Source organism: Podarcis vaucheri (assembly GCF_965113315.1).
Source record: "Podarcis vaucheri genome assembly, chromosome: 5".
Classification (NCBI taxonomy): domain Eukaryota; kingdom Metazoa; phylum Chordata; class Lepidosauria; order Squamata; family Lacertidae; genus Podarcis; species Podarcis vaucheri.
Window position 1 is genome coordinate 57,672,569 of NC_138763.1, and position 25,498 is coordinate 57,698,066.

Genomic DNA, 25,498 nt, shown 5'->3' on the forward strand with positions numbered 1-25,498 from the left:
AGCACCCAAAGGGCACACTCTTCATACATCCTCTTGCACCAGCTGGCAATGAGAAGTAGGTTAGGTGACTGCCCTTCACCTTCCAGGTGCTTCAGGACAGCCATAGTCAATGCCAGGAATGATGGGAGTTGTGGTCTATCCCTGGACTAGAGAAACATTCATTCCCCACCTCTGCACAAGATGAATGTCTCTTTTAAAATGCCATTGGGGGCGGAGGAAAAAATATAACCAATTCCCAGGAATGTCTGTGTTACCAAACCCTAACAAATTCTTGTGGAAGGATAACACAAACAACTTCTGAGCACTTAATATCATGGATGTCTTCGCTTTTTTGGTACTCATGCTCCAGAGCAGGAGTCATAATAAATAACCACTTGCACTGACATGACAGATCTTAACAGCTCTGCTTGACAGTAAGCAACAACATCTGCTCTGGGGAAACGGTTAAAATATATCATCCAGACCTTTCTCTTGACTTTGTTTTAGTTTCACTGGAGCAGGCTCACAAGATAAGGGTATAGTGCATGACTCTTCAACTCAACAGCAAATGCAACTAGCTTTGAAAGGGCATTGACAGCATTAATAGTAATAACATTAGATGAAAATGGTAATCTGATTCTTGGCCTAGCAGAAAGACAGGAAGATCTGTGTGATGCTTGCTAGCAAATACTAACTAGATAGTGCTATAAGCACTTGAGGGCTTATCCTAAAGCCACAAGATTGTACACAAACACCACACTATGAAAATGTTTCTCAAAAAGCGGAATGTATCCCAATTGCTACAAGTAGTGCAAAAAGGCCCTGTCTTCTAAAACAGGAAAGCAAGCTGTGATCATGCCTAGAGCAGGCTGGTAGAAGCAGTTTGGCTACAGACTCAGGATCTTTTGTTTACTGGGAGTCCAGGCTTGTTCCATAAATACATGGGAGGTAGGAACTTCATTGTGTGGCCTGAATTATCCACATCAGAAAAGCAGTGAGGTAAAAGTTTGCAGAAGAATAAGAGTTAAACATGAATTGAAATCCCTTTTTCTGTGTATACAAACTCGATTAACTAAGGGTGAAGTCAGCTGTATCATAAAAGGTAGGCTCAGTGAACTGTAAGCACAGTTCACCACTGAACAGATGGACAGACTCACCAGCCAATAGAACAGTGGTTCAGAGAAAGATCTTGCCCTTCCCTGCCCATCTTTCCACTTACTCTTTTGCTTACGAACGCTCCTGCTGCCTCCTCCTTCTCTTTCTACAGCAACAGGGAAAGGTTCAGCACCCTGAAGTCAGATGCCTACAATGGAGCCAACACTGCCTTCCTCCCATTTGAAGCACCTGGCAGTGGTGTGCTTCACTACAGGGGTCACCAATGTGAGGCCCATGGTTGCACATGCAGCCACAGACACCTTTCCTCTGCCCTTCGCCAACTGAAATAAGACCTGGAAGAGGCATTCTGTTGTAGCCAGTAGCAAAAGAGGTGTGTGTGATTGATTGATTGATTGATTGATTGAGTGAGTGAGTGAGTGAGTGAAGGTGCTGTGTTTGTGTGGTGCCCATGAAAGTTTACTTACTGCAAATGCAGCCTAAAATCATGGTGACAACCACATTGCCAGAATATTAATTAATATCAATTAAATGTACTTTCCCAAAGAGACAGAGCAGTGGTGGGCAATCTCCAGCCAACAGGCTAAATTAGCCCTGTCTGTCCTTCCTATTTCTCTCCAGTCAACATGAGTGAAAGAGAATAATCAGTCCCAACTTAAGCAACCTGCCAAGAGCATTTGCTAACAAATCCCAGAAGCCAGAGTTGGGGAACTTCTGTACACGATGGGAAGTAGTGTTGGTTGTTTTAAAATATTGTCTTTCCCTTGCACATTACGAACAAGGCTTATTTCTCTTGTGTTTAATTATGTTGGTATCATTATTATGCACGCTATTGACTTTTTATTAGGTTTGCGAATCTGTCAATTTCAGTTTCTCTCAGTTTATTGCTGCATCAGCTTCTGATTCCCACTCCCACCCCCATTTAAAAAGTCCTTGGGAATATTTACCAGCATTTTCATTTCTCCTAATATCCACATTTTTGTTTGCAATTTTGCCTAATACACACATTTTTGCAAAGCCATTCTTTCTAAAGCAATGCATTTTCTGTGTTATTTTCACTTTATGCATTTTAATGCAAACCTTACCTTAGTACAGTATAAGGATTTTTGTACACATTACTTGGTGAGAGAACTGCATTGCAACATTCAGAGAAGTGTGAATTTCCAATGATGGCAGTATTTCAATTTGCATCTTGCTCCAGAAAGTATGAATGTGGTAGATTTGCCTTTATAGGTTCTGAATCTAATTTCTCCTCCAGCCCTGTTTTTATATAGCACAAAACTATCACCCAAATTTCTGGGTTTTCCGTAGAAAGTCAGAAAGAATCCATGCACTTACAGCCAGAGAGAATTCCTTCCTTGCGTGATAACTCCTGTGAACTTTGTTAGCCTCCGAGCATCGACTTCAATCCACTGGTATGGATCATTTCGTCCTGCACACCAAGCACCATCATAAAAATCATTTTCATTAACACCTGCCTGAAAAGAAGGCAAAGCTGTCTTTATAAATATGAATAGATACATTTCGAATTGTTGTTTTTTTAAAAAAAATACACAAACAATGAGAACATGAAAATATTGTTTACTCTCACTTCATTTTTTGTCAAGACTGATAACATGGAGCCATGTTTAAGATAGTTGTCAAGACTGGAGAGTTAGAACTGCCTTTTTCTCACATTTTTCAAAGTTAAATTCAGTTTTCTGTATTTTCTCAGCAACTCGCTTTTTTAAAAAAGGGGGGGGGAGAAAAAATCCTGATTAAAATCTGCCAGTATTTTAGTGCTAATTTATCCCAATAAACACATTTTTGTACACATTATACCCATTTTTGCAAGAATTCTCCTTTCCCTAGACACACATTTCTGCCTATCTTTTCCGGCTAATGAGTTAGCAGTAAAAGCCCCATGCTATACCCTTAGACTTAAAAGAACCAGAACAACAATAATAAATTTGTGGGATGCAAAACAGAAATGAGAACAGAATTATGTAAGCCGGTCAATACATTCTTCAGATGGCTTGGACTACAATTCCATCATCCCTGACCAGTGGCCATACTGGCTGGGGCTGATGGAAGATATAGTTCAACAACACATAGTAAAGGGCACCAGGGTGAAGAAGGCTGAGGCACAGGCAGCTATCATGCACTATGGATGGTGCATCTCTGTTTACCTGGCGCTCTTTTAATCTAATGCTGTATTGGACAATTATGCAAAAAACTAGGCATCTTTGGAGTGCTTAGAGGATCCCTGCAAATCTAAAGCATGCAGAGCTGTTGCTACCATGCATTGTGCAATATCCTGAGCTTTCTTAACAATAAACTAGAGTCTGCCCCCCCCCAAAAAAAAATACCTCTTCATTGACCCACAATCCCAGTCTAGCCGTAGCTAGACTGGTGACTGGGAGAGGCAGCAGAGACCACATAACATCGGTCTTGAAAGACCTACATTGGCTTCCAGTACATTTTTGTGCACAATTCAAAGTGTTGGTGCTCACTTTTAATGTCCTAAACAGCCTCGGTCCAGTATACCTGAAGGAGCATCTTCACCCCCATCGTTCGGCCCGGACACTGAGGTCCAGCGCCGAGGGCCTTCTGGCAGTACCCTCATTCCGCGAAGCCAAGTTACAGGGAACCAGGCAGAGGTCCTTCTCGGTAGTGGCACCCGCCCTGTGGAACACCCTCCCACCAGATGTCAAAGAGAAAAACAACTACCAGACTTTTAGAAGACATCTGAAGGCAGCGCTGTTTAGGGAAGCTTTTAATGTTTAATAGACTATTGTATTTTAATATTCTGTTGGAAGCCGCCCAGAGTGGCTGGGGAAACCCAGCCAGATGGGCGGGGTATAAATAATAAATTATCATCATCATCATCATCATCATCATCATCATCTCTGCATGGCTCAAGGTGTCATCAAAACCACAATGCTCCTCTGATAGGCAGGACAGTTCTAAAGGAAGCTTAAAGCGAGAAGTTTAAAGCATTGCACAATCTCTGATGGCATGGAATTGTGATGATTGAAACAATCCCAATTAGCTCCTCAGATGATTTGATGCAGGGGTTTTCAGGTGCTACCAAGCTTCTAATCAAGCCAAATGTCTTTGCTCCACAAACACTCAGCAAAATTACACGTTTCTTGCTGTCATCGTCAATATAATTAGCAAAGAAGAACTAAGGATGCCTCTCAGCATAGTGCAACTGGTCCTCCTAATCAGCCAACTCAGTGGCTCACTCTCCCTTCTTCGTACGTATATTGGGTATCTGGCATCGGGGGACAACACTCCATACATCTGACTAAGTGGGCTCTGGGAGCACATGACAGCTGGTGTCACAATACATTTGCTGGCCTTTAATGTGCTACCAGGCTCTTTGTTCTTTTTACAAATGCTGTGTATTTGATTTTAAATTTTGCTGACAATCATAGAGTGAAAGACTTAAAGATGGTTTCCTTTATGTACACAAGTTTCCTGTACATTGTAATCATGTTTATGCGATGAGTTTGAGTGATTTCTTCTTTGGGCAATATTCTTACACTTTTCCTAAGCTTCTAAAATAGCAGCTATCATAAAGTGGCAAAACTGGCAAGGACAAACGTAAGGGAATGGAAAATCTAGAAATGTCCCCCCAACCCCCCATTTTGCAGTGACTTGGAAATGATTGATTTGAGACCAGAATGATCTTAAATGGAAAGGATAAAGAAAAGAGTAGCAAAAAACCTCCCATTGACACAAACTGTCAGTCATGGTGCACCACATGAATTATGAGATCAGAATTATGAGATTAGCACCTGGTTATCTGGCTGCCATATAGCAGGAAAAGTGGGACTCTAGCATTACTGGGCATGTCCATTGCAGATAAAGTTATATCACAGAAAATAGGCAATGTCTGAACAGGAAAAGCCAAACAGATAAACTCAAATGATTAAACACTGCCATGGATTAAACACTGCTCCTGAGTGATGGGATTTAATATATATATATATAGAGAGAGAGAGAGAGAGAGAGAGACCGATAAAACTAGAAGTCAGAAGCAACAGAGACTGCTGAACAGAGACTGGATGAAATCTCTATCCTATGGGAAATGATAGTGTTGTGGCTAATGGCTTTCAAAAAGACACATGAATTTTGACCACACACAGGTCAAGTCTAGGATGTGAATGTTTCAGTAGGCTTTGATTTGAGGATCCTCATTCTAAAAAGTGACTTAAAGCTGAGACGTCCACATGACGGTGGAGTTAACCCACCTGTAGCTTATTACAGCATATGTGGGCTACATAGAGTCTCGAAGTTTTTATCAGTAGCTATATTGGTATTGCCATTATTATGGGAGTACACTTTGGAACCAGAAAACCTGTATAACTTTAAATCTCATGCCAAGAGCAATTTAAAAAAAAAATCCCCAATATCATTCTAATAATAGCCTCATTATAACAGTACCATTTTTATCCAATTAGTATAATTATTAATGTCAATTATTCAAATGTCAAATTATACAATTTAATTAAGCTGACCCCCTCACATACTAGAGTTGATGAGTTCATTCTTCTACATTTTTTCTGCATTCCAAAATTTTAATAATTCCATTCCATTCCATTCAGATGGGAACAGCTACAATCTTGTGATTTCAATTCATGTTGGTATAATAGGTAATTTATGAAGTGTCAAGTGAGGAACTTTAGCTGTAATCCTTATTCTTTCCTGTGTGTGACAAATTTTTTCATGATGTTTTCCCATCCATATATAATGTTGTATCCTTTACTCTCACAGCTGGTAGACTCCTTTCCTCCCTGCCGCTCATTTATGGCCATTTATCTCAAACACATTCCTTTGTGGATAATGGAGGTTCGGGATTTTGCTCTATATTTTCAAAGAATAGCATTTCTTCCCCCCTTCCCTCTCAGTTCCTTTCTCTCTCACACACGGTTCCAGTTTTGTTAAAATCCATACAATATTCCAATTTTCTCCATCCTCACTTGTGCAGATATTATTTAATAAAACTTGCATTCTGGGGGGCATTCTGTCATATCATAAGTGTCAAGAAAAACCTTAAGTAAGCAAACCATGGGCTCCCCTCCCCACATTGTCTCTTTCACCAAATGAAATCCGCTCTCAATCCAAACCTTTCATATCCTTGTAGCTGGGTTGTTTTTGCAGTTTCTTATCTCATTGTCTCTGGCACATGCCTGTAGTTTACTCCAATTAAAGTCCAATTAACAGGATGACCTGTGCTTCCAAGAACGGGAGCAGGCTGGGGGTGAGGGTCGTGGCAGCCAGAGTGCTCCTTGCACCCAGTGCCTTTGCCTGCCCTCACATTCCATGGGGAATTGAGTGCCAGACCACTAGGCAAACTGTGGGTGAGAGACTGGTTCCTCTTCCTACCCTATCATTATCTGACTATCTCCATCTGTCTCTCTCCCATGTTAGTAGGAGAAACTCTGTTCTTAGCACACCGGAAACAGGAAGCCAAGAGCAACTTGCTTAACTTTTGTAAACCTCCCTGCTGATAGTTCCCAAAGTCATTTTTTATCATCTGTGTTAAATTTTCTTTTGGACATTAATGCCAGAACATTCAGAGTAAAGAAACAAAATTAACTAGCATATATTCTTTAAAACAAACAAAACATGTTAGCCAGCAGTATGGTCAAAATCTGTAAGTGTCCTTTGGGGGAAATTGCAGAGTAATCCCATCCTCTTGACCCGTTGGAAAGGTGAACTTACCTGAATATTTAGCCGTGCTCTGTGGGCCCCAAGGCCATATCGCTTTACAGTAGAAGCATGGAGCTGGAAGTCAGTAATTTTTAATGTTTCAAGACCAAGTGGAGGGCAACCTGGAAAGCAAGGATTTATATCTTAAGTTGAGAAAACAGTGTATGAACCACTATATTTGATTGTGTATATGCACAGGTTATATGTGTATAAATATAAACACATTTTCTGACAAATGCATCTCGGAGATAGATTAATTAGTTCTACAACTTCATATTGTTTTTTGATTTCAATTTAGCAAGCTGCCATACATCCCAGGTTACTGTTTTTAATTAAAACCAATTATCAAGTCCTTCATCCTTCTTTCCCTTTTCCTTTGAAACGAACTTAGTCATATCTATCCAGATTTAGACTGAAAAATGTTTTCCACAGCCCAAACATTTCAAGTTCTTCCACTCACAATCTCCCTTCCTGGGGCTTTTGGGCCAACTGAGGAAGTGAAAAGCAAGACTGCAAATCATAGTTCTTTAATCTTTGTTTCTAGTTCATCCACTTCCAACTATTAAGTTAGCATTTAGTCAACATACCAGTAGAATAATATCTGTGTTCAAAGTAACCACGGCATCCTGATTCCTCTAAGGTCAATCGCCAGGAGTTAGTAATGATTTAGAACTGTGTTGTCTTCAGTCTAAAAAGCTATTTAAAATCCATAGCAATGTCTTTATTAGTTCCATATGAGGACACGACCTCTCAGCAGTCCACTTGAAAAGCACAAAGTTTTCCAAAGAAAGGGTTGAGCCCTTGAGTAGATATAAACATGCTGGAGATACGAAGGACACAGTTTGAAACAGTTTTCAACAAAGTTGGTGTGATGATAACAGAGGTTTTCTCCCATTTTATTATCCGTAATTTATTCACAATTGTCTCATGGCACTACTGCAGCCACATTATTGCACCCTTCTGCAAATGAAACCACTTGCAGAATGATCTGTATTAATTTGGCTGGATTTAGAAAACAACTTTCATCTGACCCATACACATGGAGGAGACAGAGGAGGCAGTGCCTTGCTTGCTCACCTGTCACACCTGTCCTAACTTCAGTGTTCTAGGATGTCCACACAGGGCACTAATGTCTGAATAGCTCTGGTGTGAGTAAAATCCAATATACAATGGATTGTGTGGTGGATCACCAGTTTTTTTCTGAAATAACTGAACATGCGAAACCGAATGGAGGATTTTATGGTCCTTCATGCAGAGACGTCCTGGATGTTGTCACTGCTGTCTCTACAGATTCAGGACAGGTGTCAACCAGCCCAGCATCATAGAGGTTGCTACATAAAGCATCCTGGGTGAAACAGTGGAAGGATGATCAAGAAGTAACAAATGACTGGAGATGTTTTCTTGAATAGGCCATTTATCTGTATGGTAGTGTCTACTCTGTAAGCGGTGATGCGAGAGAAGAAAGAAAGCAGTTGGAACACTGACCCTAGTGCTGACCTCTGGACTCCTCACTGTTCAAAGAAGTGGGGAGCACTCAACTGTTATGTTGCTGAAGTAGAGTCAGCGATGTTTCTCAGTGGTATGATCCTCCCATGTTATTTTGGTAGCATATGCATTGATGTTGGGCTATAACATGGCTCTTTCATATGTCAGCGTTGTCTGTAAGAAGAAAGCACATGGCTTCTGATTCTGAATGTTACCAGAGTGGTGTTGGACTGGACCTCCAAATGTACATAAGAGCATAAGGCCAAGGGACTATCCAATCCAGTACAGCATCTTGCTCCCCTCCTGGCCAACCAGATGCCTATGGGAAGCCCACAAGCAAGACCTGAGCACAAGAGCATCTTCCCCATTTGCAATTCCCATGTCTCCAACAGTGGAGGGGGATTGTAGCCAGCACTGCAACTCTGGCAACATGCTGATGGGGCTTCATATTCCTAAAGCTACATTTCCAAAAATCTACTAAAATAGTTCACACTGACCCTCTCTTCTTTGAGGAAAAACTTGTTAACATAATCTCGTTAAAAACAAACTGCAGTATAAACCCAGGGTTATGATTATTTAAAGATTTCTACCCCTATCAAAGCAATATGATGGGGCTGAAGTGCCCCTCTCTGGGACAGCTCTGTAGGAATAAATCTGTTGCCAATGATGTTCCCACATGAGGTAATGGCCAAAACAAGGCATTCCATGGCCATGCTGTTACCAGCCCTGGATCAAAAGTCCCCTGTGCTCACAGATTGGACCCTCAGTAACCTGCTGCTGGCAATACTTAGCTTCTCTCCCACTGGTGTCAATCGGATGGGAAATTATTGGGTTAAAAAAAATACCAGCTGAGATAAATAAGCAGTAAAATCACCACCTCAACTCCTGCCCTGACCAGATTTAGATAGCACAACAGGGAATTTGTTTGTTTGTTTACTAGTCCTCCCTTCCTGCCCAAACAAAGACAAACAAAATTTAAAAAAAAAAGTTAACTTATAATTGCTCTGTAAGCTGTTCAGATAAGAAAAACAGCATTGATTCGACCTGCTCAGTAAAAATATGCAATGCCACACAAGGGATAGAGGCTGGATGGTGCCAGAAAAATGATGAGTATCTTTTTCTTTCTTTTTTTGCAGACTTCTGCTATTCAGTGTCTTTCACATGCATAAAGTGATAGAAATTCAAAAGTCACTGTGAGGGGATGATTAGCTGCTTGTGCTTAAAATTGTGCCCCCTCAGAGTTTGTGCGGCTCCACAAACCTCTGTGTGTGACAGAGCTCCTCAGACATGTCTGCTCTAGTCACTAGTAGAGTCTGACAGTGGCTGCCTGCGGAAGCGTTTCCAGCAAAGAAGCTCCTTAACGGAAACGCGTCTCCTGGACTCACGACGTGGCAGCTTCCGGCGAAGTATGGGTCTCCCTACGGTTGCTTCTGACACCTCCCCGCTGTTTTCGCTGGACGTGTCTCTCACCCCTTTCTCTCCCCTGCTGGTTCCTGCCTTGGCTGCTGCGTCTCTCTCAGCATTACTGAGATCCTCCTCCAGAGACCCCTCGCTCCCCCTGCTGGTCCCTGCTTTAGCTGCTGACTCCCTCCCAGCCTCTGGGAGCCCTACCACCTCCCTTTCCTCTGATGTCAGTTCCCTGACATCCACCTCCCCTCCAGGGCCCCCTTCCCCCCCGCCCCTACTCTCTCCTCTGGGCGGTGAGGAGCTAAAACCCCGAAAAGAATCCTCTTCATCTTCAGACGTCTCGAACATTTCCCTCCATCGGTCTTCGTTCCGGCTCGCTGAATCCTCCTCCGCCTCGGAATCATAGAACCCCTCCAACTCTTCTTCTTCGTCGGTGGTGGCGAAGTATTCCCTCCGGAACCTCGCCACTGGCTGAGGTTTACGAGGGAATCTCTGATGAAAAGTTTCTATCAAAACCTCGTCATCTACATCCTCTGCCATGACCCAGGTGTTTTCCGACTCCGGCTCCCCTTCCCACATTACCAAATACTCTACTTGATCTCCCTTCCACCTGGAATCGAGAATCTCCGCTACATGGTAGCTGTGTTCTTTTTCCTCCATAGCTGGTCCCCTATTGACCCTCCCTTCTCTGTCCCCTTTATACGGTGACAGCAACGACCTGTGGAACACTGGGTGCAGCTTCATGTGGTTCGGTAACCGGAGTCTGAAAGCCACTGGGTTGACCTGCTGCGTGACTTCAAATGGGCCCAGCCTTTTGGGTCTTAACTTCTTACAACCCCCTTTGAATGGTAACCCTTGGGTGGACAGCCACACCTGGTCCCCCACCCTAATGCTTTCCCCTTCCCTTCTGGTTTTGTCTGCCTGCCTCTTATATTCCTCCTTAGCCCTGTTTAAGTTAAGTTGGAGCTGGCGATGGATCGCTTCCATTTCTTCAACAAACTGTTCTGCAGCTGGAACGCTCCAGTTCTCCCCTTCCCCCCCTGCGAAGGCTCGGGGATGACACCCGTCATTAGCCAAAAAGGGGCTCATCCCCGTGGACACGTTCTCTGCATTGTTGTAGGCAAATTCTGCCAACGCCAGCTTCTCCACCCAATCATTCTCTCTGTCATTCACATAACACCTCAAATATTGCTGGAGGACACCATTGGCTCTTTCCGCCTGCCCGTTGGTTTCTGGATGACGGGCAGTTGAGAAATTCACCTCTACATGCAATAAGCTCATGAGCTTCCTCCAGAACCTGGAAGTAAATTGTTTCCCTCGGTCAGAAACCACCCTCAAGGGGGCGCCATGCAGCCTAAACACATTTTCCACAAACAATTTAGCGGTTTCTTCCGCTGTGACCGCATGTGAGCAGGCTATAAAGTGGGCCATCTTGGTTAACAGGTCTACCACAACCATGATGGCTGTTTTCCCTCTGGACCTTGGCAGATCAGTCATGAAATCTATTGCCACTGCCTCCCATGGTCTTTCCGGCGTGGGTAGTGGTTCTAATAAACCTGCCGGTGCCCGCCTCTCCCCCTTGGCTCGTTGGCATTGGTCACACCCTCTCACATACTCCCGCACATCTTCCCTGACCTTGGGCCACCAGAATTCCCTGGTAACCAGCCACATGGTTTTTTGTTGCCCAAAATGCCCTGCTGTGGGGCTATCGTGCAGTTGCTTGAGTACCTTTTCCCTCAATTCCCCTTCAGGTATATATAATGCTCCCTTGTAGTACAACGCCCCGTTTCTCTCCTCAAAACCCCCGGGTTTGTCTCCCTCCCTCCTGAGACCCCTGAGTTTGTCCTGGGCGTATTCATCCTGCACCGTTCCCTCTACCAGTTCCCTTTGCCCCACCAATGCCGCCCCACACACCCAGCGGTCCTCTGGAATGACATGGGTCTCTTCGGGTGCTCCCTCCCCCTCCAAATATTCAGGTTTGCGTGAGAGAGCGTCCGCCCTAACGTTCTCTGGGCCTGGCACGTAACAAATCTCAAAGTTAAATTTGGAGAACTCCTGGGCCCATCTCAACTGCCGTTGGTTGAGCACTCGCGCAGTTCTCCAATACTCTAGATTCTTATGGTCCGTGCACACTTGCACCTTATGTTGTGCACCAATTAGCAGGTGCCTCCATCTCCGGAAAGCCTCATGAATCGCAAGAAGTTCCCGGTCGTACACCGTGTAGTTCCTCTCGGATTTGTTCAGCTTTCGCGAAAAGAAGGCACACGGTCGCCACTCTGACTCCTCCTTCCCCGGCTGCAGAAGAAGCACCGCCCCTATGGCTCTGTCAGATGCGTCTGTTTCGACCCTCAGCTTTTTTTGTAAATCCACATGCAGAAGTTGTTCATCAGAGGCGAAGGCCCTTTTCAGTTCCTCAAACGCTCGCTCCGCCTCCGCCGTCCAAACAAACTTCTTTTTACTGCTGAGACAGTCCGTGATGGGCGCCGTCAGGTGGGCGAAGTTTCGGATGAACTTACGATAAAAGTTTCCAAACCCTAGGAACCTCTGCACATCCTTCTTGGTTTTGGGTGTTTTCCATTCCAGCACTGCTTGAACCTTGCCGGGGTCCATGGCCAACCCCTTGTCTGACAAGCGGTACCCCAGGAATTCCACCTCCTTGGTATGAAACTGACACTTCTCCATTTTCACCCACAGCCTGTTGGCTTGCAGCCTGCTCAACACTTCTCTGACGTCTCTCACATGTTGCTCCTCATTCTCCGAATACACCAACACATCATCTAGGAAGGCCACGCAATTCTTGTAGAGCAAAGGCCCCAGTACGTGGTTCATGAATGATTGAAAACACGCGGAGCCTGTTTGTAATCCAAAAGGCATCACGAGGTATTCAAATGCCCCCAAAGGGGTGAACATGGTGGTTTTCCATTCATCCCCTTTCCTTATACGTATCAGGTTGTACGCCCCCCTTAGGTCCAGCTTTGTAAAAATCTTTCCCTTCCGCACCCTGGTCAAAATATCATCAATCCTGGGCATAGGAAAAGCCGCCGGCTCTGTCACTGCATTTAACCGCCTGAAATCACATACAAGTCTCGGCTTGTCCGTGTGCTTTTTATCCACAAAAAACACTGGGCTACCCCCCGCTGCCTTGGACTCTCTGATGAAGCCTCTCTTCAGGTTCTTGTCAATGAACTCTCGCAACTCCTGCATTTCCCTGTCTGACATGGCATACAACTTGCCTACAGGAAGCTGTGCTCCAGGGAGTAAATTGATCTGGCAATCAAAGGGCCTATGCGGGGGTAGTTGGTCAGCTTCCTTCTCGCTGAACACGTCGCTGAGATCAGCATACTGTGGTGGCACCTTCCCCTTCTCCATTACTTCAGTCCTTGCCAGGGTGGCTTGGGCCCCTGCTGAACCCTTTTCCCCCCTGCAGTGTTCTAAGCAATGTGTTGAACCGAAGGAAACCACTCTTTGATGCCAGCCCACCAGCGGATCATGTAGGGCTAGCCAGCTCATTCCCAAAATAATAGGAGCGCCTCCCAAGGTGGCCACATTAAACGCTATCAGTTCTGTGTGCCTTGCCACCCTCATTATCATTGGGACGGTCTGCAAGCTGACTCCTCCTCCCAACAGTTCCCTGCCATCGATCGTGGTCACCTGAAGGGGGTTGCTTAAAGGGATCGTCTGTATCTGGTGTTCAGCAGCAAACTCCTTGCTCATAAAATTGCAGGAGCTGCCTGAGTCCAACAGCGCCTTTATTTTTAGGGGGTGTCCATTTTGCAGCTCTAGCGACACTTCAATCACTAGAGCAGGTCGAGGAGCTTCTGGCACGGGCACTTTCACTGCTCTTTGGCCTGGCTGCAGTGCCCTGACTGTGGCAACCAGGCGTTGGCTTTTACCTGCTCCGTTTCTCCCTGCTCTCCCCCCTCAACAGCTCCCACCATCCCTTGCCATTCCTTCCTCTGGGGGCAGACTCTGGCAAAGTGGCCTGGCTGTTGGCAGAGATAGCATTTCCGGGCTCCTTTTCCCTCCTTCTTAGCCCCCTCACTGGGCTTTGAAACTGCGCGCGCGCGCGCTGTTCCGATTTCCATCGGCTCTGCCGGCGGGAAAGCTGGCTCAGGAATGTCTGGAATGCGGAACTCCTTCCAACGTTCCCCTCTCCCTTCCCGCCTCTCCAAGGCTCTTGCCTCCTGGCGCGCTCCAATGGTCAGCGCAGATTTGGTCAGCTGATCCATAGACACCGCCCTGGGGCTCCGGGACAGCTCGTCTTTCACAGCCGAAGAAAGACCTTCTTCAAATAGCATCTGAATGGGTGCCGCCGATAAATCCCACCCCAATCTGTGAATCAGCATGGTAAATTCAGTCCAGTACTCACGGACAGATCGGCTTCCCTGCTTGCAAGCCATTAGCTGTCTGCGCACCACCCCTTCCTCAATATCGCTGGAAAACATGATATCCATTGCACGAAAGAACTTCATAGTGTCCTTTAGGATATCATTGTGCGTTGCCATCAGGGGTCGAACCCAGTCTCGCGCCCCCTTCTCAAGATGCCCAATTACGAAAGCAACTCGCGATTCCTCATCAGGGAACTCATCAAACTGCACATTAAGGGCATATTGCATCTCTGTCCTAAAGGCATGGTAATCCTTGGGGTCCCCCCCAAACTTCTGCACCAATCCTGGTACCTTTCTGGGGAACTGAGTGGTTCTCCCCTTCTTGTCTGCATCCTGAGCCCTTCTCTCCTCGAGCCTCGCCGTCTGCAGCGCAAGTTGGACCTCCAAAGCTTGATACCTTTCTTCCAAGCTTGGACCAGCTCCAACCCCTGCCTCTCCGGTTCCGGCTGGGTTGCTCATGATGCTTTCTCCTGCACAGGCAGCGTACAAAGACTGTCAGACTGCTGTGAGGGGATGATTAGCTGCTTGTGCTTAAAATTGTGCCCCCTCAGAGTTTGTGCGGCTCCACAAACCTCTGTGTGTGACAGAGCTCCTCAGACATGTCTGCTCTAGTCACTAGTAGAGTCTGACAGTGGCTGCCTGCGGAAGCGTTTCCAGCAAAGAAGCTCCTTAACGGAAACGCGTCTCCTGGACTCACGACGTGGCAGCTTCCGGCGAAGTATGGGTCTCCCTACGGTTGCTTCTGACACCTCCCCGCTGTTTTCGCTGGACGTGTCTCTCACCCCTTTCTCTCCCCTGCTGGTTCCTGCCTTGGCTGCTGCGTCTCTCTCAGCATTACTGAGATCCTCCTCCAGAGACCCCTCGCTCCCCCTGCTGGTCCCTGCTTTAGCTGCTGACTCTCTCCCAGCCTCTGGGAGCCCTACCACCTCCCTTTCCTCTGATGTCAGTTCCCTGACAGTCACCTTTGCATTTCAGTGACATTTTTTACTCTCTGCAAGAACTCCATTATGAATATCTGACTAGGTCTGCCAATATTAAATCCAATATTAGTAAAGCTTTTACGCTGATGTAATTAACTACTTGATCTTTGATATTGGACAGAAGAAAATGCAATTGACATTAACAGCAACGAGTAAAGATGTGAACAAGTTACAGAGAGTGAGGAAAATCTAATATTGGCCATCTCTGCTAAGTACAGATGTGAAGTTTTAATAGTATGCATTGTTTTTGACAGGAGAGGTCTGAATGTGGTATCATATCTAGAAAAAAATACAACACAGTGTTCAGTCTTCTGTTCTCAAGCATGAAGCCAAACTTTGGATTTGTAGATGTGCAGAAATGTGCCATATTCATTGATCTAAATTTGATTGTTACCAAATTTACAAATTAAAAAAAAGAGGGGGGGACTGGATTTAGATTTGGAGGCATGGCTCTGATTCAGAGCAGAAAATATATAAACATACGAATACTGCAGATAGAGCTGAATAAGATCTGAGTTTTTAGGCTTTTCTTCCAGCCTTATGCTAAAACATGGTCCAAATTTAGTTTTTGCAGGCATGGCTAAGCTGACATATTTTCATAGATATCAGGAAGGAAAACATAGACAAGAATTCTTGATAAAGTTAACAGAACATTATTGACTATACTAAAAGATAGGGTTCATTACCAGAATTGAGTTATGGATTTACACTTTTGATGATCAATCAATAATTAGTAAATAGCTTGAGATATAAGTATAATGATGATCATCATTGTTGTTTTTCTTCTTGTTATCCTTGTCTTGTAACCAACAACCTTTGAACTGGGCTACATATGAAAGATTAAAATACATGGGACTTACTGAGAATTTTTCTTCTTCTTTGTTGATTTATTTAATAGAGCTATGGGTGTCTGGCTTGCGGGTGGCGCTGTGGTCTAAACCACTGAGCCTAGAGCTTGCCGATCAGAAGGTCGCGGTTTGAATCCCCGTGATGGGGTGAGCTCCCATTGCTCGGTCCCAGCTCCTGCTAACCTAGCAGTTCGAAAGCACGTCAAAGTGCAAGTAGATAAATAGGTACCGCTCCAGTGGGAAGGTAAATGGCGTTTCTGTGCGCTGCTTTGGTTTTACCAGAAGCGCCTTAGTCATGCTGGCCACATGACCAGGAAAAACTGTCTGTGGACAAACGTCAGCTCCCTCGGCCAGTAAAGCGAGATGAGCGCTGCAACCCTAGAGTCGTTCACGACTGGACTTAACTGTCAGGGGTCCTTTACCTTTACCTTTTTTATGGGTGTCTAGCTGGCTTGCTTTCTTTCTTAGTCTTAATTATCAAATTGTTCATAATCATGCTGTTATGGAATCTTGCAAAATTTAATAGTAATAATGATTTTTTAAATAAATTACCGGTAATTTGGTCTTCTGAAAACCCGGTTTTGGTAAATTAAGCACTGTTACTGATGACCAGCCCATTAGCACATCTTAAGAATAGTTGATGGTCAACCTTCCACAGGGGTCAACCTTCCACAGTATATGCAGGAAGTCACCCTCTCTGTTTGTTCCACACTTTTGAGTGCCCTTCAAGACCCCTGCTTCAATTTGTTGTGTGTGGTAGGCAGGATTCTCCAGGTATAAATCAACCTAGGAGAAGGATCCACAGTCATGAGCTGGCATTGTCTTGGATAAAATATCAAGGGCTTCATTTCATGTGGATTACTTTGCCAGAGAATTTCTTTGTGGGACCCTCAAATGTTTCCATCTCTTCCCCTTAGTTAGGTTTGGCTCCCCTCCTGCCCTGCCCTGCCCTGCCCTACCCTTCTCCTTGTATTCCAGGTATGGAGGACCTGTGGTCCTCCATATGTTGTTATACTACATTCCTCTCATTCCTGGCCATTAGCCATGCTGTCTGGGACTCATGGGAGTTGGACTACAACAACATCCGGAAGACCAGAGGTTCCCCATCCCTGCTGTATTACTTTCTTTTCTGTTTTAGTTGTTTTGAACTTGACTCAGGGCCCCAAGAGAATATATTGCCATGCACATTGCCTCTTAGCCCTATTCAAGGAAGAACCACAACCAAACAGGCTTAAGGAACCTGCAGGCCTGCTAGCCTTAACTCTCCACTAATACAACCCCCAGGAACCCCAGATGGTTCAATGTCAATAAAAGTCTATAGACTTAGTCCTCATCTCCTTTCCTCAGGCATCAGGGAGGTAATATTGGTAAAAGTGATGGACTCTAAAGGTTGACTTGCAATGCATCTGAATCTTGCCATGTGACCCACAGGATTTTCTCGGTATAGAAAACAATAGATGCACCGTTTTCTGCCACGAAGCTTTTTTGAGTTGAAAATATGGTTTGATCACTTGGTGTTGTTAAACATTGCCGTGGACAGGCTTTGTGGAGGTTGGATGAGACTGAACAACATACTTCATACAATTGAAATAAATCTGTTTTATTTATAGCTGCAGACAATTGATAGGGGGCGGAGGATAAATTGCAGCTGTATTCTGCCACCTTGAGGATAGATCCACTCATATGATATTTCCACATTTGTCCCTAATTTATATCAGATGCTTGGTATATTAGAGTTCTGAGGGCTTAAATTCCGAATATGGAAGTTTGGGCATCTTGAATACCCCTTACAAGTCATCAGCAAAGAATCAAGTTCTAACATTTTCACACTTAGCCATTGTTGACTTTTGGAATGATGTTTTGTGTATTATGGGCCAGAGTTAAACACTTAATGTGTTTCTTATATTTTTAAAGCAACAGCCAAATATCAGCATTGGAAAGAAAGAGAAATTGATCTCTGTGTGCAGTTTTATCTTTCTTAAGCCACAAGGAGACCCTGTTTAACATGTCCTCATTAGAACACCTTCAATTTGGCCTAATCCTAACTTTGCCTTTAAGTAAGGTGAGCGGACATGGCACACCACGAAAAAATAACCTCCTTCCCTACAGACCCTTCTTGGGTGAAGATTAGGTGAGCAGGCCCTCCTTCACCATCAGAAGTTTGGGAGAGGGCATTCTCTGTGAAAGCCCCTAAATTGTTGTAATCTGCCCTGGGACCTTATGGTGAAGAAATTTAAAACAACCACAAAAGTGTGAAAAGTACTTGAGAAAATTGAAACCTCTGAGACTCTTGAGGTATGCAGGGCTGGCCTAAGACATTTGCTACCTGAGGCAGAACAACAAATGACAGTCTTGCTGCCCACCACCACACGCAGGTCAAGGTTCATAATACCCAAGGCCAGCCAAATTATTTTGGTATCTAAGACAAGTGCCTCTCCCTGGGAGTAAAAAAAACTTTTTTTCTTTTTCCTGGAAGAAAAATGCAACAACAACAACAACAACAAACCATTTGCTAGCCTTAATGACATCCAGAATGAGCTGCCTGCAGTTTCTTTCTAAGAGTTGAATGAATACATTCATACATACATACATACATACATACATACATAAGTGTATGCCACCTTTCCATAGTTCAAACCATGCTCAAGGAAGGTTACAACATGAAAATAATACATAAATCGGCAACATAACAAAAGTAGCCGTAAACAATCATTAGAAAATACACAACCAAACTGAACTATTTCCACATAAATCACAGCAAGATTTAAAATAAAAATACAAAGATGCCAAAAGAAAAAAACCAACAGCAACAACCCCCTCCCAACAAAAAACAGCAACAACGCCAAACAATACCCCAGCCCAAGAGTGTGTTCAGCAGCAGCTTTTGTAGCTGTAGTCAGTCAGGGCCCTGCCCTCCTAAACCTGCAAGGTTTTCCAGGACTCATAGCCTTAAGTACTGGCTGATACCTTTTCTCCCTGCCTGATCACTGAGGGCCTTGGGAAGTCATTATTCGTGGATTCCTTTGGCTCAGGTTTATGGTAGGGCTGCCATACGTCCAGATTTTCCCAGACATTGCTGGGATTTCAAAGGCGGAATTGAGGTATGGGGAGAATTTTTTTGGGGGGGGGAGAAAAGCTCAACAACTTTGGTGGTGGCTTCATAAGAAAAAGCTCAACAGCTTTCAGTTTACGGCTCACGTCAACCAGCAGCCATGTGTTTCATGTTGTAGGCTAACTTCTTTGGAACTCCCAGCTGAGATCAGCTGTTGAACTTCAGGTGCTTGGTGAAGACCTTTTTATTATCGCAGACATTTTTGCTAAATTTTCCTGATTTTATGGTTAGTTTAAACCAGGGGTCAGCAAACTTTCAGCAGGGGGCTGGTCCACTGTCCCTCAGACCTTGTGGGGGGGGGGGGGGCTGGACTATATTTTGGAAAAAAATAATGAACAAATTCCTATGCCCCACAAATAACCCAGAGATGCATTTTAAATAAAAGCACGCATTCTACTCCTGTAAAAACACGCTGATTCCTGGACCGTCTGCGGGCCAGATTTAGAAGGCGATCGGGCAGGATCCTTACTTTGCCCTAGTTCCTTAGTGGGCCTTAGTTTGCCCACCTATGGTTTAAATTGATTTTTTCCTTTGTGTCTCTTTAGTGACCTCAGTGTACACTGCTTTGAAACAATGGTGTAAGTCGCATGTATAAATTGCTGAAATAAATAAAATTAAATAAAAATATTTCTGAAATAGCCACACTCTGGAAGCCTTTCCCTAGAAAAGCACAAATGTGGATTTTCAAAAGCAGGATGGGGCCCCCTCAGCTCTCCATTGTCTTTAGAATTTCATAGGTCTTCACTTATGCCTTTTAAGAGCTTAATGATATCGTTCCCTTTTCTGAAACCAGCTGCATCATGTTGCGTTCACAGAGACACATCAGAATGCTTCAGCTTGTTGGAAATATTTTTGGAGTTCAGTATCAGTATTGGGGGTAATGCCCTCTCCTCCCACTGAACATTTCGTCATTCTTTGCATGATAGCAAAAGAACAGGGAGATAATTATCACTGTGGTCCCTCTACTCCAAACATGGAATTGTTGAACCAAACATTTTGGATATTTAGAAAGGCTGAATTGTTTATTCATCAGTCTCCAAAGGAGTGCTCCTTTGCACTTGTGGGTTCCAGCTGGCTGTGTGGCTGCCAACTTTTTTTGTTTTTAAAAAGCACATTTAACGTCGAGCTTCTGTTATTTTGGCAGGCTTGAAAGTGGGAATTTCCAGTAAATCTGTTCTCATGAGATTTCCTCTCCAAGTTTTCAGACTGAAGAGGTTCAGTTAAGCTTTAGATAACATACAACAGTATATCTTTGAAATGGGTATGTTTGAAACTACTGCTGCTGCCTTATCTTGTCTTAAGCAATATAATTTTATGATGCTCATAAAATGAACGCTGTTTATATATCAAAGACCCTGTGGACATCCTGTTTTCAAACTGTTCTAATGATTAAAAACATAGCTTGAAAAGAGGTTGCTTTCCTGTTTGCACGCACGGTAACCCAATACCAAAATGCAGGTAAATTATTATCATGTTCCTCCAAGTATATTGCTGTGATGTGTATCTCTAAAGCAGTAATGTAATGGAGCATCAATATATTTATTAAAAAACCAAGAATCAGAAGGGATTCTCTGAGCAGAGAAATTGCAGGTGGTAAGAAATACACTGAGGGTAGATGCTATGTGTGGCTGAGTAGTTACAGTGCTAGACTAGGATCTGGGTGTCCAGGGTTCAAATGCCCATCAACCATTAAATTCACTGGGAGACCTTGGGCCAGTCATGATCTCACACTAACCTCCTCACAGGATTGTTGTAAAGATAAAATGGGGGAAAGAACCACCAGGTACACCACTCTGAGCTCCTTGGAGGAGCAGAACACCTTCAGTGGTGGCCAAACTCGGCCCTCCAGCTGTGTTGGGACTACATTTCCCATCACGCCTGACCACTGGTCCTGCTAGCTAGGGATGATGGGAGTTGTAGTCCCAAAACAGCTGGGGGGCTGTTTGGCCACCACTGACTAAATGATAAATATGGAGTAGAGAAATGTTAGGAAAGGATGGGGTAATACGCAGCCCCTTCCCTAATAACTTTTCTTGTTTAAAAAGAAGCCCCCTCTTGAAACTGTTTTGCTTTCAAAATAAAGTACAAGGACTCCACTACAAACTTTTCATGTACTTTCATTTAGTTTACAAAGAATAATTTTCTGAAATATCTGTGCTTGAAGGAATTCTATCACTGAAGCCAGAATTCTGATATAAGAGCCGCTATGTCCTCCTCACTAGGATGCCATTTGCTCTTAAGTCAACAGTAGGAAGTAAGTCTGGTTTTGTTGTGGCTTACTCCCTAGTGCATGTGTTTCAGGATTATAGCCTAAGCCTTGGAACAAACTGACAGCAATAGCTATGCCACTAACAAGGCCCTAGTTATAATAATGCAAGTGGAGCTCTTGAGACCTTCCTGGGTTGGGACCTCACAGCTGACCTAAATTTCCAGCTTCCAGTTTTTGAAAAAAAATCCCAGTCTCTAGCCCTTGTAGAACCAGAGATGGGAAATGCTTTCAATCAGTGTGAACTTGACAACATTTCCAGCACAATCATTCTGCGTTTCCATACTGGAATGCAACACAAAAGGACTACAGTGCAATCTGATCCTGTGGAGCAGAGGGAGAGAGGACATCCCTAGGAACACCCTCATACAAAGAGAGTTCATATATGCAGCCTAACCTTAGGAGAATCCCTGGACATCCCAGAGATACAACTGGAAAAGAAAGCATTTAGCACTAGTGACCAAGGACAGGTTAGAAGGCTAAGAGCAATTCCACAATTAACAAACAAACAAAAATCCATAGGTGCTTGTAGTGTGGTTCATCACCTTAGAAATTATTTCTTGCCCACAGCTCAAATGATAAAGATTTTTTTTAAAAATCCACTGGATGCGTCCAACCATGCCTAAACCAGAACTTTGGATCCTTGCCAAGGAAAGACAAATATCAGATCAATCGTGGGTTAAGCCAGGGTTAACCAAAATGGTGCCCTCCAGACATTGCTGGACTACAATTCCCACAATCCCTTTCCATTGGCCATGCTGGCTGCTGCTGATTGGCACTGTAGTCCTGGTAACCACTAGCTGTGAGAGTGTATGACTTTGTTTTTAAACATTTTCAATATGTTATTTTATTTTAAAATGCATTGTTTTAACACGGATGTGTTTGCCACCATGGGTTCCCTTGGTATCAAAGATAGATTATACATTTAATAAATAAATAACATTAGAGGACACCACATGGGTTATTCCAGGGACATAGGCACTGACTCCTAGGGGCTGAGGCAGTTTTGTCTACCCCCAAAAAAAAATTATAAGGGGGCCAGGCCCCCTCAATATTCAGGGGAAGTCACATGACATTGTGCAACCTCATTCCCGCCCCCTCCGCCTATCCTCTGGAGAAGCTGGCACCTCTGTCCGGGGGTAATAAGCTCTGCAACTACTAGTATTAGGTAGGTACCATCATTGTATTGCTTTCACAATACAGATCTACTCAGGCATGCTATTTTTATTAGATGCATATGTTTTTGCTTTTGTATTATTAAAAAATCTTCCAAAGTTATCTCTATTTTGATAATTTTATCATGTCAACTTTTTTTAAAAAAAAGTTATGTTTTTATTGCTTTTTAAATGTGTCACCATTCATGTAAACTAGTTAATGATTTATTTAGCGGTATATACATATTGCTAAATATATGGTTTTCTTTTCCTGCCAAGACACCCTGACTATAATAATCTTCATACAACAATCCACCAAATATTCATTTTTCATAATGGAATCAATGATGGAATGGTTCACAAGTCAAGATCCTCTTGAAAAGAAATAAATATCAGTACACGAAAGGAATCACACACATATAGGGAGAGCAAAATAAGCAGATTTTTACACAGTCTGGTCTGCATGAGGAGGCAGAGCAAGAAAAAGATGGAAAGGAAAATTGCTTTTTTAAAGTAGGTAACCAATATACCAATCAGTTGAAAAACTGGATCGTTTCTCCTCTTCCAAAATATTTCCATTTGCTTTCTGCCAACAAATGCTTTCTTTTTTAGGTTGCTTTAACAAATCTTCAATTCTGCCAGGCACAACAAGAAAAAAACCATTCTTGTTTCCCTACAGAACCCTCATGAATGATAGTGTCTCTCCTCCACATGAGTATAGGAAAAGAGACTTATGTAAGTAAGTTTTATAAAAACGCATAAGCCCATATCTATGCCAGCTCTAAGATTTTGGCTCATGTCTTCCCATGTATAGCATGGTCAGAATGGAGTCTATTATTTTCCAACACAGTTATTATAGCTAATTAAATATGATTTACATTCAGTAATCAAGTTCAATTAGAAAGCAATATGCAATTTGTATCTTAAGAATTAATTGTAAGTTCCTCTTCAAAGAAATGAGGGAAACTAATAATGTCAGTTTGTCAAAGCCTGAACTTTAAGACAGGGGCAGTGCATCCTGTTTTGCCACCCGAGGCAAAGTGGGACTGTGCCGCCGCCCCACCCCCGCCAAAGCCTCCTTTACTTGGGTTGTGTGGCAACAACGGTGGGTTCTTGAAGAAACCCCACAAGTTCTTGTGGAGCTCTTGTGAGATCTCAAAGAGTGCACAAGATCTCATGAGATTTTGGCAAGATCTCATTGCCACTTTTCCACCAATGATGGGGGTTGCAGGGGCGACGCCTCTTGGGCTTCTGCAAGTTGGCTCTGCTTTAAGATGAGCCTGGTGGATCGGGCCCATGGCCCATCTAGTCCGGCCCCCTGCTCTCATGGTGGCCAACCAGAGGCCAGTGGAAAACCAGTGAGCAGGATATGAGTGCATAAGCACTCTTCTCACCCATGATTCCTAGCTACTAGTATACTTGCATCTCAGGATCTCATGAACTGGCAGGATGGCAGGGGAAAGGATCCCAGTGAGGGGGGCAGCCGACACTGGGACATTCCAGGGCAAACAGGGGGTGGAGAAGGAAGTGCTCACAGCATGATGGAGGATGGCAAGGGGGTGAGGATCAATGCACAGAATCCAGAGCAGCAGGACCCATCACCAGAGCCAGAGGGACTCCTGTCCCCACAAACCAGGCAAGCTCTGAAGCACAGGGAACAGCAGTCAGGGTGCTCCAGGAGGCTGAGGCAGGCAAGGGCCCACAGCCCAGCTCTCTAGCTGGCCAGGTGGGGCTTGTTAACTCTGGGATGAGGTGTGTGATTCCTCAGCTGGAGTAGGCTCAGAACAGGTGAGGGTCATATGCCTCATCAAGCCCAGATGCTGCAATCAGCTTGCAAAGTACAAAAGGGAAGCAGAGCTGAGGTGCTGTGTCTGCACAACTGCTCATGTTGTGGGGCCTTTAGTTGGATGCTCCTGGACCTCTATGCTACTGTGTTTTGGGTTTGACTGTACTGTATCCTGACTGCTAGCCTTCAGACTTGGCTACTTGGATTGACCCTGGACTGCATTTCCTTACCTTTGGATTTTGTGTGGCTTGACTCCTGCACTATGAACTTTGGACTTGGCTTACTGACTTGCTACCAGGTAGGCCAGGGGTTCAGGACACAGGATAAGTGAAGATTTGTGTAAGTGTTCTCTTTGCAATAGAGCTGAGCTTATGTTGTTGGACTCCCAGCCAACACAGCCAATGATAGTGAATTATGTGAGTTGTAGTGCAATAGCATTTGGAGAGCCACAGGTCAGCTAGCTGAGTGAATCTCATGATCTGCACCACACCTCTCACTCTGTGAGAGGTCTGCCACTTCAGTTAGGCAGGAACCTGACAAATTCCCTTGCCTCTGGAACAGTCAATCTCTAGCTTAGCCTTGAAGCTAGGTTATTTTTCTAGTGTTAGTACATGTAAATGAATCAACGTATCCAAAGACAATGGCCTTTTTTCTTTCTAGAGAGCAGATGCTTTGAAATTCCTTTTTATACTGGGTGAGAGATTTCTTTGGCAAAGATTTGTGATTCCCTAGAGGATGAAATTTGGAAAGCCAAAATGCTCCATAACAGTAGTTGTGCCAGTACATGCCTATCAGGCCAAATTCTTTAAAGCTCCAGTCCAAACTATTAGTCATATATGGTTTGGCTTCTTCCATTATAAAACAAATGCTTTCTTTGAAAATACCTCTTCTGATCCTATTTTACATCTCATGGGGCAATGAATAGCCTTAACTCAAAATCTGCCAATGTTATTGAAACGGGAAGCTTAGAAACTTTGTAGAGGTATTAGTCAAACATTATTTCAGATGAAAGCTTTCTTTCTAGTTCACCTGATTCTACTTTATTTCCCTTCTCCATCATAAAGCAATACCCCTGTCTCTTTTAAGGTACATGTCAGAGCCCAGAACAACAAAGTATTCATTTTTCCTTTTCATTGTACTTGTTTAAACATGCTTTTCAACGCTTTTTTCCAGTCAACCATTGATGGTTTATTCCTAATATATAATGTAGCTACTTTACAATGCTTCATTCCAAAAATCAGACTGTTTGATAATGATGTACCTGCTCTCTGTAGTGGCAG

The 25,498-nt window shown here is 43.9% G+C and overlaps 1 protein-coding gene across 1 annotated transcript in view; it reads right to left on the reverse strand.

Moving 5' to 3' along the window:
- CPXM2 (carboxypeptidase X, M14 family member 2) overlaps nucleotides 1–25,498 on the reverse strand; it is an 83,088-nt gene that overhangs the window by 44,679 nt on the left and 12,911 nt on the right. The window contains exons 3-4 of the mRNA XM_082225299.1: nucleotides 6,805–6,914; nucleotides 2,431–2,570 (exon numbers count right to left, since the gene is read on the reverse strand). Of these exons, the coding sequence (XP_082081425.1) occupies nucleotides 2,431–2,570; nucleotides 6,805–6,914 (250 nt within the window). The remainder of the gene's footprint in view (nucleotides 1–2,430; nucleotides 2,571–6,804; nucleotides 6,915–25,498) is intronic.